Source organism: Mirounga angustirostris, unplaced genomic scaffold (assembly GCF_029215605.1).
Source record: "Mirounga angustirostris isolate CCGP_5_RB_7025 unplaced genomic scaffold, mMirAng1.0.hap1 SCAF_4, whole genome shotgun sequence".
NCBI lineage: Eukaryota > Metazoa > Chordata > Mammalia > Carnivora > Phocidae > Mirounga > Mirounga angustirostris.
In genome coordinates, this window is record NW_026991712.1 from 132348551 (window position 1) to 132363854 (window position 15304).

Here is a 15304-nt window from a genome sequence, read left to right on the forward strand (position 1 = left end):
CGTTTATTAATCTTGTTTTTGTAACTGTGTGTCTATTTTAAGATTTCTTAATACAAGTTCAGTAGAAGTAGCAGAATAAATTCATCAATACTAGCTAAATATTGATATATGTTGTGAATTTTAAAAAATGTAAGATACTGGGGGAAACAATAAATCTGTAAATTAAAATCACTTCTAGAGAAGGATTTAATTTAAAAATAGATAATGGGTGAATATATACTTAAATTTTTAAAAAACATATTTGAATATGTGGTCTTTCAATGATCTGACTCTAACTTTAATACTCCACTGGTCTATTGATTAAGAAGACATGACAGTTTGTGCCCTCAAAGGAAAATAAAATGACCATAGTTATGTATTAATGAGTAAATCTCTAAGAAAGGTATCAGAGGTTCCTTAAGCAAAGCATATACCTGTCGTTTACAAATTCTCTTTATTAGGGCGTACAGCATGTTATTAGGTTGGTCACTAGAGGGTGCTGGTGTTTCAGACCAACACAATTCAGACTTGCTTTGACACCAAAAGGTGCCAACCAGAATCCAACAGGCAGCATCCTATTCTGTGACTCCTCAGATTCCCTAAATCACTAGTTTATAAGGTAAATAACTACAAAGCAGACAACTTAGAATTCTAAGATGAAGCAAATTGCTGAAAGGAGGGAAGTGTTACACAAAAGAGCTGAAATGCAACACATTTAGAGTTGATTAGAAACATCAACTTCGTTTTCTTTGCTGTATGAGTCATGAAAAAGTCTTAAGTCTTTAAATATATAATTACACTAGAGACTCACTGGTGAAAAATTTAATTTGATATGTACTTTTATCCCAATGCTTTAGATAAAGTATATATCTAATAATAACATCAATTATGATCTTATTTTTAAAATGACATTTTAGAAAAAACTTTCACAATTATGGGTTTCAGATTAATTCGAATTAATTAGATAAAAGTTTGGGGAAGATTTAAAAAGTAAACCACTTTACTATTCCTTCCTAGCTCTTGTTCTCATTAGAAACATTTTAAAAGAGAAAATTCATGGGATGCCTGGGTGGTTCAGTCAGTTAAGCATCTGCCTTTGGCTCAGGTCATGATCCCAAAATTCTGGGATCGAGTCCTGCGGAGCAAGGAGCATGGTCCTTGCTCAGCGGGAAGCCTGCTTCTCCCTCAGCCTGCTTCTCCCCCTGCTTGTGTGTGTTCTGTCTCTCTCTGACAAATAAATAAATAATCTTTAAACAAATTAAAAAGAAAATTCAAAAGTGTAAAAATTTTTAAATGACATCAAAACACAAAACGAATAATAATGTCATTAATGCATGTTGTTAAAGTTTAAATTACATTTTTGCTTTTCTCCTTTAAAAACTATATAAATTCAGGGCGCCTGGGTGGCTCAGATGGTTAAGCATCTGCGTTGGGCTCAGGTCATGATCCTGGGGTCCTGGGATCCAGCCCAACGTCGGGCTCCTGGCTCGGTGGGGAGCCTGCTTCTCCCTCTCCCTCTGCCTCTCCCCCTCCTCATGCTCTCTCTCTCTCTCTCTCTCTCTGTATTTCTGTGTCTCAAATGAATAAATAAATAAATCTTAAAAAAAATAAAGACTGTATAAATCCGGGTGCCTGGGTGGCTCAGTCTGTTAAGCGTCTGCCTTCAGCTCCGGTCATGATCCCAGGGTCCTGGAATCAAGTCCAGCATCAGGATACTTGCTCAGCGGCAAGTCTGCTTCTGCTTCTCTCTCTGCTCCTACCCCCTTCCCCCACTGCTCATGCTCTCTCTCTCTCTCGCACTCTCACAAAAATAAATAAAATCTTTAAAAATTTAAAACTATATAAATCCTATAATGATATTTTTCAAGCTCTCATACAGAATCAATACAACAGCACAGAAAGAATGTGAGAACATACTCCATTCTCATCACCTACCATTCATACAGCCAAAACAGATAACAACTAAGCTAGGAAAGGCAAAGGAACTAAGGGGGCTTGCTCCAGAAGTCAATCTGAAGTCTGAGTAATGGTATTCATACAGCTATATGATCAGGTTTAATTTCTTAAACATGAGGAAAAATGAAATTTACAAATATTTTAAAATCTTTTCATCTCCTGGACAATGTGAAGAGGCAGAAAAACCAGACCCGTCCAAAATGTGGGAACAATGCTACTATTGGTCTTCACCTGCTAAGAGTGGTTATGGTATCCACGCGAACGACACTATAAAGACGGAGGCTGGAGAATTGCTGGAAGACTTTGCGCATAGCCTTTAACTTCATGGAGGTTCAGTACATCATCGTCAAAGGGGAGTAATAATAGCAACAGGACCTTGGAAGATCTCTGACCAAACGGGAAACTGCTTGTGAAAACACACTAAATACTGGTTTAATAGAAGATGTTACTAGACAATTATGCCCATTTTCACTAAATGTGAAGACCTTCCTAACATCTAACTACAGTTTCCAGTCCTAACTGTATGAGAATGGGCAAGGGTTGGGGAGCGGTTGGAGGCTTTGGAAGAGCGTGCTTCTCTCCGCACCCCAGTCACTCCAGCTCCCATAGGCTGGCGGGCGGCAGTTGATTTCACTATCTCAGACAGGCAAGTGGCCGCCACCTGCCTCTAGCCACTTTAGCCCTAGCTAATTTTTTAACAGGGGGAGGGGGAGATTTTAGGTGGAGAGCGATAGCTGAGATTTCATCTTTGAATCCACTCTGATCTTGTTTCTCTTTACGTATTCCCTTTGTCGCAAGGCACTATTAGTTTTATATTTTCAGAGCGCCCCCTGGCAACAGAGCAGCTTGGTCGGCTCATGATCATTCTGGAGTCCCCAAGTACAGAAAGGGAGAAAAGTTCACATTCAACTATGCGGAGTGTGGTCGGTCTGGATTGATTAGGAACAGGTGAGTTACACTTGCCAGGGTTACAAACGAGCTTCAGGAGGAGGATCCGGTCCCTACATTAGCGTCGGTGGGTGGGTAAGGAGAGGGGCGGGCGCTCAGGTCGGCCTTGGCAACTTGCCTGGGGTCTGGAAGCGCAGGGAGACATTTTAGCCCGGGCCGCCCGCGGCCGCTCCTCCGGCAAAGAAGAGGAGGAGGCGCGGCGCAGCGAAGGGAGGACTGCCTAGGCGTCCCGTCCGGCCCGGAGTCGGAGCACGGGGTCCTCCGGGGAGTTTCCAGGCCAGGCGGCCAGGACAGCGGTCACGCTGCAGCCAAGAGACGCGCGCAGTTGCTTCTCCATCCTCCTCCCGGCGCACTTGTGCCCACACCCCCGGGCGCCCCGCCCTCCGCCGCCTTATAGAAGGGGCCCGCACCTCGCGCGCCGCGGAGCTCCGGGCTTCCCCGAGCAGACGGCGCGGCTGCCTGAAAGCCCAGGCGCCACGGCCAGAGGAAAGAAGTGAGGCGGCGGCTACGCCCCGCATCATGGAGGGCAGCCCAGCCCTAGCCCCAGTCCCGGTGGACACCGACCTTCGCCGCCGCCCGCGCCCCGTCCGCCAGCTCCCGCTGCTGCTCTCCGGGCGCCGTCCTCTCCTCACCTCGAAGCCAACATGAAGGAGACCCGGGGCGACGGGAGCGCCCCTTTCTGCACGCGCCTCAACCACTCCTACCCGGGCATGTGGGCGCCCGAGCGCTCCGCCGCCGCGCAGGGCAACCTCACGGGGTCCCGGGCCCCCCGCGAGGACTGCGGCTCGGTGTCGGTAGCCTTCCCGATCACCATGTTGATCACCGGCTTCGTGGGCAACGCGCTGGCCATGCTGCTCGTGTCGCGGAGCTACCGGCGGCGGGAGAGCAAGCGCAAGAAGTCGTTCCTGCTGTGCATCGGCTGGCTAGCGCTCACAGACCTGGTCGGGCAACTGCTCACCAGCCCGGTGGTCATCGTCGTGTACCTGTCCAAGCAGCGCTGGGAGCATCTCGACCCGTCGGGGAGGCTGTGCACCTTCTTCGGGCTGACCATGACTGTCTTCGGGCTCTCCTCGCTCTTCATTGCCAGCGCCATGGCCGTCGAGCGGGCGCTGGCCATCCGGGCGCCGCACTGGTACGCGAGCCACATGAAGACGCGCGCCACCCGCGCCGTGCTGCTCGGCGTGTGGCTGGCGGTGCTCGCCTTCGCCCTGTTACCGGTGCTGGGCGTAGGCCAGTACACCATCCAGTGGCCCGGGACGTGGTGCTTCATTAGCACCGGGGGCGGGGGCAACGGGACGAGCTCTTCGCACAACTGGGGCAACATCTTCTTCGCCTCCACCTTTGCCTTCCTGGGGCTCTCGGCGCTGGCCGTTACCTTCGCCTGTAACCTGGCCACCATTAAGGCCCTGGTGTCCCGCTGCCGGGCCAAGGCCACGGTGTCGCAGTCCGGCGCCCAGTGGGGTCGGATCACCACCGAGACGGCCATCCAACTCATGGGGATCATGTGCGTGCTGTCGGTCTGCTGGTCGCCGTTGCTGGTACGTAGTTCCAGCGAGTGCGGAGGTCAGGGTGGGTGTGCGTGGCGGCGGGCAAAGGAAACCTCTGGATGTGGCAGCTTCTGCAGGGGTGTGTTTGCAACCACAGAGGACTGGAGAGGCCTCTGCCCCCCCCCCCCCCCCCCCCCCCCCGCATCTTGATTGTGGCTTCAGAGTTGAGCTCTTCATTTATTTGCTGAGCACCTTTCAAGTGCCAGGCATCGTGTTAGGTTTTGTTTATGCACAACTGGAGACCACGGGGCTGCTCACATTCTAATCAGAGAGAGTAGGAGGATGCCCAGCTGTCATTTCAGTGCTTGTGCAGAGATACGGGTTTCTAATGGGTGCAGTGGGGGCTGAATGGCTGAGACAACCGTAGCCTGGTGCTATGCGTTTTCTCCTTAGTTTCAATACCTCTTGCAAGCTGAGGCGATTTTCAGGCTGCGGAAGTACCCTACTTGCGACAGCAGGCAGGCACAGCCGTCTAGAAGTTTCTGAGGCTGTGTGCGCTACCCCAGCAGAGCTGGGCTAACCTTTCTTGCAGGCTCACTCTTGACTGGAAACAGGAGAGTGAAGACACATCTTGCCGCTGCAGCCTGCCTCAGCCCTTTGGAATGGTGCTGTACCCTCTAGGAAGTGTTTGAACCGACATTCCGTCAGTGGGACCCCAAGGCCTGGGAACTCTGTGACCAGGCTGTGCTTGCCCTGGTGCCGAACACGCAGCGCTGCGGCAAGGCCAGTCCTGAGTTAGGATGGTAGCGGTTTCGGCACTTCCTAGCTCCTCACAGAGGGGCACAGCCTGGGAGCACGTGATGCTTACACTTGCTTCTTCTGTAACACCCAATCTTACCTGGTACTTTCCAGATTTTCTTCTGTGGTACTTTTAGCTAGAGATTTCTGTGGCTAAGTGTTGTTTAGAAATACCTGATGAATGGATATTTGTTTAGGTTCCAAGTAGCCTGGCTTACTAAGGAGGTATGGCAGGAAGAGTGACCTGGTCATTGTGGCAGAGTTATAGGCGATTATATATTGGACCTGGAACGTTATTACTCAGTTGTGAAAAACTTCTGAAACCCATGGACACGGTTTTCAGAACCACTCTCATATTGTTTTTTCTTTTTGGTGATGAAATATACATAACATAAAATTTACCATTTTTTAGTGTGCAACTCAGTGGTATTAAGTATATTGACCTTGCTGTGCACCACATTTAGTTTTAAATTCCTTGTATTTAAAAACAGAACCTTAGTTCCTTTTTCCTTCCCACTCTCCCTTGCATTTGACAAAGCAGGTATCCCAGAATACCTGTGTTTAACTGGTGTAGTATATTTAGAGTACAAGTCTGGGCTCCAAATCAGTGACATGTGGTGACAAGGGGAGTTATGTCGGGACCTAGTTGCTCACAAGTCACTGTGTGGTCACAGTTCTGTGTTCCAGGAGCTGGAACTCAGGCTGATGACATCACCATGACTTATCAAGACCAACACCAATTTTAGGCATATTTACTTCTATGGTTGAAGATATATAGGTGGCCAAACAGAAGGGGGAAAGAGTTCTAAAAAATAAACACTTTACTAATGTGGTGATTAACATAACTTTAAAGGCAAACAGAGTATCTGAATTTTTCACAGCTATCGTTTGAGGCTGAGTTTGCTCTTATCACACACTTTATATCTTTGAGTTTGCTCTTTGAGTTTGCTCTTATCACACACTTTATATCCTAAAAGAAATGCAATTAAATCATATGAATAAAATGCTTACCTCTACAGTTAACCAGACGAAGAGAAACTATGCAGTGTGTTTTCATTTCAAAAGTTTGATTCTAATGCCATGGGATTGGTAGCCCTAAGAATTTAGGTCAGTTTTGAAAGTTGTAAGCTAGGGTGGCAAAACTCACTCTCTTAAGAAAGACATATTTGGAACTAGTCCTATTTAATTTCTGCATTCAAAAAATATTAACTGGTTTGCACCTTTTTAGCGGACACTGTATTGATTCAGTTCTTATAAAAACATTAAACTGAAAATGAAATAAATTCAACATGTAATCATATCAAAGAGGAGAAATTCATGGTTTCCAAAGTAGGTATTTTTTAAACCAAAGGAAATGGTTCTGTCTTCTGTTTTGTGTACCATCGAAGATAAACCTTCAACTATCTTCAGAAAGATCTGCAGTAAAAAGTTATTGCAAAGAAAAGAAACTGGCAAAACTGCTTTCTTAATAGGTTAGGGAATTGTAAGAATAAAAACACTAGAACTTAGTGAATTGAATTTTTAATGTGTTAATGTTGAAGGGAAAGATCTTTTTTTACGTCTGTTTTATAACTACAGAAAAATATAGATTCCCTATTAGTTTTTGTTGAGTTGGGTGTAGGATAGTAATCTAATTATTCACACTCCTTATGTAAAAGGACCCTGAGTATATCTTATTTTGAAGACTATCACAACTATAATAATATTTAATGTTACTGATGGAAAGCTTAGCAGAGAAGAGATCCCGTAATAAGAAAACGTCTAACCTGCAACAAGTTTCTGTTACATAAATACTTAAATAGAGGTTTATCCATGGTGTAAACAAAACTTTTTTACTTTTTTCTTTTTCCCCAAAACTTCACAAAATACAATGTGAGATGTGAAATTGAGAATACAGTGGGAAATGATGTCACTGTGATAGATGATCTACTATTTGTGGTCGCTTTATGTTTATATGTGGCATCAAATCCTATTGGAATCAGCCAGTTGACTCAGCAATGCAATCTATTTGACTTTTTATTATTATTTTATTTTTTATCCAAATTCACCAACTAGTCCAGTTATTGGACATGATAGCCAAGGTTCTAGAAACAGGAATCACCTCAGGGTGTTGTTCACCAAAAGCCATGAGTACATTTTGTCTTTGTGTAAACCTGACCCTCCCCAAACAGGTGGAATGTGGCTAACACTGTCACTCTCTTAAAAATAGTAAATATATGGGGTGCCTGGGTAGCTCAGTCAGTTAAGCGTCTGCCTTTGGCTCAGGTCGTGATCCTGAAGTCCTGGGATTGAGCCCCACGTCGAGCCCCGGGTCAGGCTCCCTGCTCAGGGGGGAGTCAGCTTCTCCCTCTCCCTCTACCCCTCCCCCTGCTCCTTCTCTCTGCATGCGCTCACTCTCTCCCTCAAATAAATAAATAAAATCTTTAAAAAAAAATAGTAAATATAAAACTAACATTGTGAAAAGTGAGGTCTGAGGAACAAAGTTTCTCTTCTACAACTTTGGAACTGGATAAAAGCAGCCGTAGAAACTTTTGCCTTTAATCTTGAGCCTGCGAATTCTGCTCTGTATCCACAAATGCAAATAGGGATGCTTCAATTCAAGAAGATATTTCACAATGTGGATGTGACTTCTTTTAAATTTAAGGAATCACTGATATATTGTGACAGATGAAACTTGCTTTAAATATACCATGTGTGACAAATATATGCAATAGACTATTTACAGAGGTAACCCTGTTTATAGTACAGAAAAGTATTATGGAATTGTTAATTTTCTCTGCCTGTAAATTTCTCCCTTATTTAGGATGTTGCTTGAGGGAAAATGATTACAAATGTGAATTGGCATTATAGGAAAAAATATTCTCTAACTTGTTTTTATAAGAATTGAGATTATTCAGAATTCTTTACTTTTGTTTGTTTGTTTATTAAAATATACTTTAGGCACTGTGGAAGGGATATTAAGTAGAATTATTGAAAACTGGTCAAAGAACTATAATCTGTTCAGAGAAGCAGAAACCCCACATTTATGAGTGAAACAATTAGAGAACAATGCAAGATTTTATGTAATTAGTGCCTTTGGTTCTGGGAAGAATGTCCATCTGACTTTAGCAGTGTAGACTTCAGGGAAGAGGAGGGATGGCAGAGCTTGACCTTGCAGCTGAGAATTGAGTGTGCCCAGGAACCAGAACAGAGCATGTCCACTAGAACCATGGGAAAATGCTTTGAGAAGGTTTATGGGATCATACTGAGGTTGTTAGGATGAACATGGGATGAGGACAACGTTCTTTTGCCAGTAAACCATAGGACTTCTATTTTGGGTTTCTGAATGGGGAGAGAGTTTTTAAAAGATTGATAGGGCTGTGGTGTGTGGATAGATTTGGGCTGGAAAATGGGAAAGAGATATCAGTTACGAGTTGCTTTTGCAAGTCAGTTAGGACTTTAGTGTAGAGACAGTGGGAAGAGATGAGTCAGAGAAGGAAAGGTAATAGAGAACTAAAGTTATCAGAAATGGTTGATTTAAGGAGTGATTGATTGACAAATATTTCTTCTGCATCTATCCTCTTCATTGCAGTTAATATTTTCACATCCATTATCCCATTTAACTGCATCCTGTAAGATTGCCACTATTCTTTACATCATTCAAAGAACACAAGTATAGAGAATATTAGAACTAGATTTCATTTATTTTCAGTTTTTGTTGTTGTTGATTTGTTTGTTTTTGCTTAGATAGAGGACAGGAATTCTAGCTCTAATAGTGGGCCCTGAGCAACTTAGATATATCTTCTTATCTGTAAAGTATGGAGGTAGGACCTATAGACATTTAAGGTATTTTTCCCATTTATGTTATTCTCAAGTTCTCTTACTGGGAAGAATGATGGTTCAATGAACAGGAATGGGAAATTTGGAAAGGAGACTGGATGGCCAGTTATTTTTTTGTAAGAATGGGCTCCTGAGTCACTGGGGTTTTAGACAAAGTACGTATGGTGATGGTGGATTATCTAAATGATATATCTAGAAACCAATATAACTTGAAGATTAATGAGATAAATCAGGGCTTAAAAAACACCGATTTTTTATTTTGAGTATAACAGAGAGAGCCAAGAATTAAACAGTTCTTAAGCTGTTCTATTTGAAGAAATTCAGATGGTCTAGAGTTGTAACATAATTGTGACTCATTGGCCTTTCTCTTTTGAAAAAAGTGTAAAGGTCAAGAAATCAATTATGAAAGTTTCCATGGGTTCAGTTTCCTGGGAATAACCTTCAGGAATATGTGTTGCACACATTTGTAACAGACAGTGATTCCTTCTCAGGTGCTGAGGGGTGGCAGTGAGGGATTCCGGGTCATGTTTCAGTTTTCAGTTCTGGCTTTGCGTGGCAGGGAAGTTGGGAGGGAAGTCCTCCCTTAAACTCATTACATTTGTGTAATATATTTTTTAAAGATTTTCTTATTGATTTGAGTGACAGAGAGAGAACGAGGGGGGGGGGTTCAGAGGAAAAGAGTTTCAAGCAGACTCCGGCTGAGCATGGACACCAACACAGGGCTCCATCTCAAGATCCTGAGATCATGAAGTGAGGAAACCAAGTCAATCGCTTAACGGAATGAACCACCCAGGTGTCCCACATTTGTTCCATATTTACACCTCGAAGGTCTAAAACTGTAACATGTCAAATTTTGACTCCCCCATTTTCCTCAATTCCTTATCATAGAGCTAAATAGGAGGTTTGTATTTCAACTCCCACCATACTTCTTGAGGATTATTAGATGGCCTCTCAAGTACGCCTTATTCCCTAGAAAATTTCAACTTCCATAGATTAAAGAAAATAACCAAAGGAGCCTGATGTTCCTTGGGGTTCCCCTTCTATCTTGACGCCTAAATATATGCCCATATTTTACAGTAATTCATTCATATGCAGAAATGACAGTTGGACAATGAGTGACTTCTTTAGCAAGGGGAACACCACACACACACACACACAGAAGTAGCATTTTGGAGTGCAAGAAATTCTCTGTGCTCTTTAATCAGAACTCTTGTCTCTCCATTTTTTCATTGGCCACTTCACCCTGCAGTCAACTGATAGCTGCCGAGCAGTCACCCTTCCTGGATTGTCTAAGGTCTCAAGTTAGAAGTCATTTTATTGGAAAAGACTTCCTTCATTCTCTCTAGATTTGGTCGGATGCTCTGGCCATTTGGTTCCATAGCACCTACCTTACATTTCCCAGTCCTAGACTGAGTCACACTTCATCGGACATATTGGTTAATTGACCTCCTGAGGCCAGGTACAGTATCTGTCTTGTTGTCTTGTTCTTTTCCCTGGAACGGTCATAATTGCATGCCATACAAGGTATGCCCAATATATGGTTATTGTTTGACTATCTAAGCACCCAAATCAGAAGACACTGTCTGGTCCCAGTTACATAAGCAATTAATTGTATGACTTTAGACAATTTACTTGTTATCTCTGTGAACTATTTGCTTTTCTTAGGCAAAGTAGGAATAAAAACACCTACCCAACCCATTTCACAGGCTTGTAATGAAAACCAACGTAAATCTGTGTGAGAATAATTAGGAATATCCCTTTAATATTATGAATACCACTATGATGTTTTACTGGATAATAATGTTGATTTCTTGTGTTCAGATAAACCTTTCCCCCAGGAAACTGAAGAAAAGAGACAAGTGATGTTTTACAGCTCAATTAGTTATAGTTCACTGGGGGGAAAAATGTGTGGTGCAGATTTTTTTTTTTTTCAGAAAATAAGAAAAATGGTCCATCTCAAGTGCATAAATTTTTACAAGGTATTATAATTCATCCCTTCTCCCCTACCCCTGCCACCATTTTGTCAGCTCTGGAACCCTTTTCCCCTCATGGCTACCAGTTAATTAACTCTCTAAATCTAAAACATTCTGGGTCCCATCTCCCCTTCCCCTAGATGTGGAGGTGTAACCACTACCTTGCCCTCTGAAGACCTCTGCCACAGGTCCATAATGTGCCCCCATGTTTTTCCAGTTGGAGACTCCTTTGTATACTCCTACCTGTCCTCACATAAATGTTTGAAGTCAAATTAATTGTTCATCTTGTTATTGTCATTGGTCAGATTGTTCTGCAGACTTCTGAAGGGTAGGTTTGGCAACTCAGTTGTCCTCCTCTCTTCACAGATGACCACTAATGTTGACACTACACAGAATTTAGGCTCACAGCCTAAGACTGAGTTTACACAATCCTTAAATGAGGCCCAAGCATGAGAATTGCAGAGTTGTAAATTGTCTCACAATTTGACCAGGTCCTGACAAGGCATTAATATTATTTGTGGTCTATAAATAGCAGAGTATGATTTTCCCATCCAGTGGCCCTCCTAGATGGTCCCTTGGGCAACATTCATAAGAAAGACATTTCATTGAGTGATTTTGGAACTTATTAAACATGTATAATATTACTTTACCATATGATAGGCATTTGAAGAACCATAAATCTAAAAATGAAAGATAGTGGCAGAGATGGAAGAGGAGGCTTGATTTTTCACACCTTAACTCTGTTAGAAAGAAGGAAATTAGCTAATTTAGGCAAAAGTTATATAATAGAAGTACAAATAGCTGTACTATTTTTTAAAATCTTGAAAATACAAAAATAGAAGGTCAAGTTAGAGCTGGAAGCCTACTTTTTAAAAATTTTTTAAAGATTTTATTTATTTATTTGACAGAGAGAGAAAGAGAGAGTGAGAGTACAAGCAGGGGGAGTGGCAGAGGGAAAGAGAAACAGGCTCCCCTCTGGGCAGGGAGCCTGATGCGGGGCTTGATCCCAGGACCCTGAGATCATGACCTGAGCCGAAGACAGATGCTTGACTGAGCCACCCACGCGTCCCAAGCCTATTTACTTTAAGAATTATTGACCCTCCAAAAATTCAAGTGTAATTTAAAAGATATACTTTTCACTAATCTTTTGATATTTCTGAAAAATATTTGATTCCTGCAAGTAGATTTGATCTTTTTTTCCTACCTTCTGAACTTTATAAGTGTCATTTTCTGTGGTTGAGAATATGCTTCTGTTGGTGTGACTCAGGAAAATTTGGAAAAAGAAATATATTGTTAATATGGAAAATGCTGAGAGATTGTAAAACATAAGATGCATGTGGGGGAATTCACCAGACAGTAGGATGGAGCTTTCACCATGGTCTCAATGTAGGAAATTTCCCTGATAATGTCCTGCTACCAACCACCTTGCGTGGGTCTGGTAGAACATGCACATCTGCATTCCTGTGCCTCAACAGTCCTAAGGCCCGAGTGGCAGTTAGTGATGAAATGCCCCCATGAGCACTCCTTTCTGCTTCATTAAAACAGAAGAAGATGACTAGAGAAGTAGGTGAGGGCCCCAGAGAGAATAAGGCACTGGGGAGCAAAAGACCAGGATTCTGGTCTAGGCTTTACTACCACATGATAGAAGTCACTTTATCTTTCTGGTTTTCCCTTCCTCATCAGTAAAGTAAAAACTATTATCAACTCTAACCTTCCTTTCAGCTCTGACTTCCTGTGGCTTGAAATAGATAAAACTGTCCCTTGTGGACATACTGTATTAGATGCAGAGAAAGAGAAAACAAACACCCAAAGACTTCCTCGGAAGAGGCAGAAGAAATGTATGCAAGTGAACAAAGTATTTCACACGTTCTTTTATACAGTCATTCTATAAATATTTTTGGAGGGCTTGCTGTGTGTCTGCTATTCTGCTCACCCTGGCCGTACCGTAGTGACCAGGGCTGACTCAGATGATTGTACGCGTTGAGCAGTTATGCAACTCTAGGGGGCACTGTTCACATTATATTCTAGGTGAATGACACTCTTATTAAACAGTGTGTAATCTGTGCTACACAATCTTCTCTCATGAAGCTTTCAATCTCCTGAGGTAGCAGACAGTGAAGAAAAATGATTCCAATAAATAAATGTCACCAGGCTGATGGGTCATTACCATGGCTGCTCTCACTGCCACCTGGTGCTCCCTTGTCCCGGCAGAAGGGCAGTGCTACTGGTCATCTGCAGCTCTGAGGCCCTGCTGAAGCATGTCCCTGTCCAGGCTGTAGTAGGTCTGTGCTTGGGCGCCATTGTCAGAGAGCACATTGATTCACACCCATAGCTACAGCCACAGAGCTCAGTGGTGATTACCCAGAGGATAACCACTGTGCAACAGTTTATGGATTCAGAGGGCAGCTGGCCTCAGGCCACACTCTGTCTGGAACCAGCCTTCTTGGGTCCTTAGTCTCTGGGTTGTATTCAGATCACCTCCTGAGAAGTTGGCTTTTCCTTTCCAATGAATTTCCTTTTAGGACTTTCCATGTCTTTTCCCACCACTGAATGTAGCCAAAGTCACTCTACTCCAGGTTTCTTAGCTTCAAATCTTGGGAGAAGAGGTGAGTCTGTCAGCAACCCCTCCTTTTTTTTTTCCAGAAAGCATGATGGTTTACCTCTTCCTAAGCAATCAGTGGTGTGTACCAGGAGTGTTCTGTGGATTTTCTTGTTACACCAATTTCTACTAAGTAACCTGTTCATTCTACATTTACCAAAGCAATTGCTTCTTATTCTGTGAGGTCTGCTCTGATGTGACTTGCTCTGTCCACCTGAATAGAGAAATGGGGGATAGCTTCTGCATCCCCTTACATATATTACTAAAACAATAAGCATGTTATGAAGGCAAGAAAAAAAGGTGCTTTGGGAGAGTGTCAAAAAGGATGCCTTCTTCAACCCTTGGTGGCATGTGGGGTGGTTAAGGAGGGTCTGCTGAGAAAATGTCACTTATGATGAATCTTGAAAGATGATACTTAGAGGAAAAAGGAGCAGTGTGTGAAGTCCAGTGTGGGAAGGAGTGGAAGCATCAAAGGAATGGACAGAAAGCCAGTGGACATATTGGAGTGAGAGCCTTCAAGGTGAGGCCAGGGAGGTGGGCAGGGCCAACTATTCAGAACCCTGTGGGTTTTGTTTGGGTGTTTATATTTTCATCTTAAGTATGATGGAAAGCGACTAAGAGGTTTGTGTGAGGGAGTGAGTTGATCTACTTTATGTATTAAGAAATATCGCTCCGTTGTTGCTTCCTGCATTAGAGAGGCAGGGCATCAGAGCCCACCAGTACTAAGGTCAGATGGAGATGTAGAGTCATTAGTAAAAATTTCTTTCCCCCTTAGTGTTGCTTGAAAAGAAGGGATGGACATAGTTTGGTACTTGGTCGGGGGAGGGGGGAGGTAGTCTGTGCAGATGCACAGAGGAAAAAAATTGAACCAGGTGTGCTAGGAATGGTAAGAAAATCTGTTTTTGTTGAAATATGTTTGAGAATGTTAAGAAATGTTATGGTCAAAAGGGATTGAAGGATGAGGGAGAGAGAAGTGCATTTGTAGATTGCCTTGAAGATTAGAAATAGGAATTTGTATTTCATCTTGGGCAAGTTGTATTGCTTTTCTATACTCCTGTTCCGTATTTGTAAAATAAGAGGGTTCACATTATAAAATCTCTTGGCTTATGAAGGTCATTTAGTAAAACAACTCATCTAATGTTTGATATCTTTCTAGAATATTCTTGGTGAGATTGTTTAAACTTTGAACACCTTTACATCCAGGAAATTAGTTGCTTTTCATGGGGCACAAAGAATTCTCTTATAGCCAAGTGCTATGCTGGGCTCTATCTTACGAACAGTTGTTTGTTTCAATTTCTTACAGTTACCCTAAGAGGTAGGCATACTGGCTCCTACTTATAGACAATGAAGAAATGAAAGCTGAAAGAGGTTGAGTGATTCATTTAAGATAACAGAGCTGGTATGTGGCCAAGCTGGGAGTCAAAGTACAAGCTCTTTTCTCCAAGCCATAGTGCCTCAGATAGCTCAATTCATCTTGAGTTGTTCTTTCTATTATAAAAATTTCAATTCCCTTATGTTGGTTGAATTGGAGTGTTGATAACGCTAGTCCTTGGTTTATATGGAACAATATTAAACTTAATTAGACTTTTTTTTTGGTTATATGATACTTCTGTATTAGGTATCAAGGAATTCCACTAAATTTATGAATGGCAAAATAGCATGAAATTATCTTGACAATGTCAGGGGCAGAAGCCATGATGTAACAATTAATTTAAGTGACACTTTGTTGAATATCAGTTGTGTGC

At 42.8% G+C, this 15304-nt stretch overlaps 1 protein-coding gene across 7 annotated transcripts in view; it reads left to right on the forward strand.

Moving 5' to 3' along the window:
* Positions 1-2988: 2988 nt before the first annotated feature.
* Positions 2989-15304, forward strand: part of PTGER3 (prostaglandin E receptor 3) — a 193257-nt gene continuing 180941 nt past the window's right edge. For 5 of the 7 annotated variants that reach the window (XR_010410897.1, XM_064588981.1, XM_064588979.1 and 2 more), the window contains exon 1: positions 2995-4421. Coding sequence is in view for 6 of the 7 variants with exons in the window: in XM_064588981.1 (XP_064445051.1) it covers positions 3528-4421 (894 nt within the window). In the remaining variant the exon portion in view is untranslated. Of the gene's footprint in view, positions 4422-15304 lie in introns of all 7 variants that reach the window. The other 2 variants (XM_064588977.1, XM_064588980.1) reach the window with 2 other exon arrangements.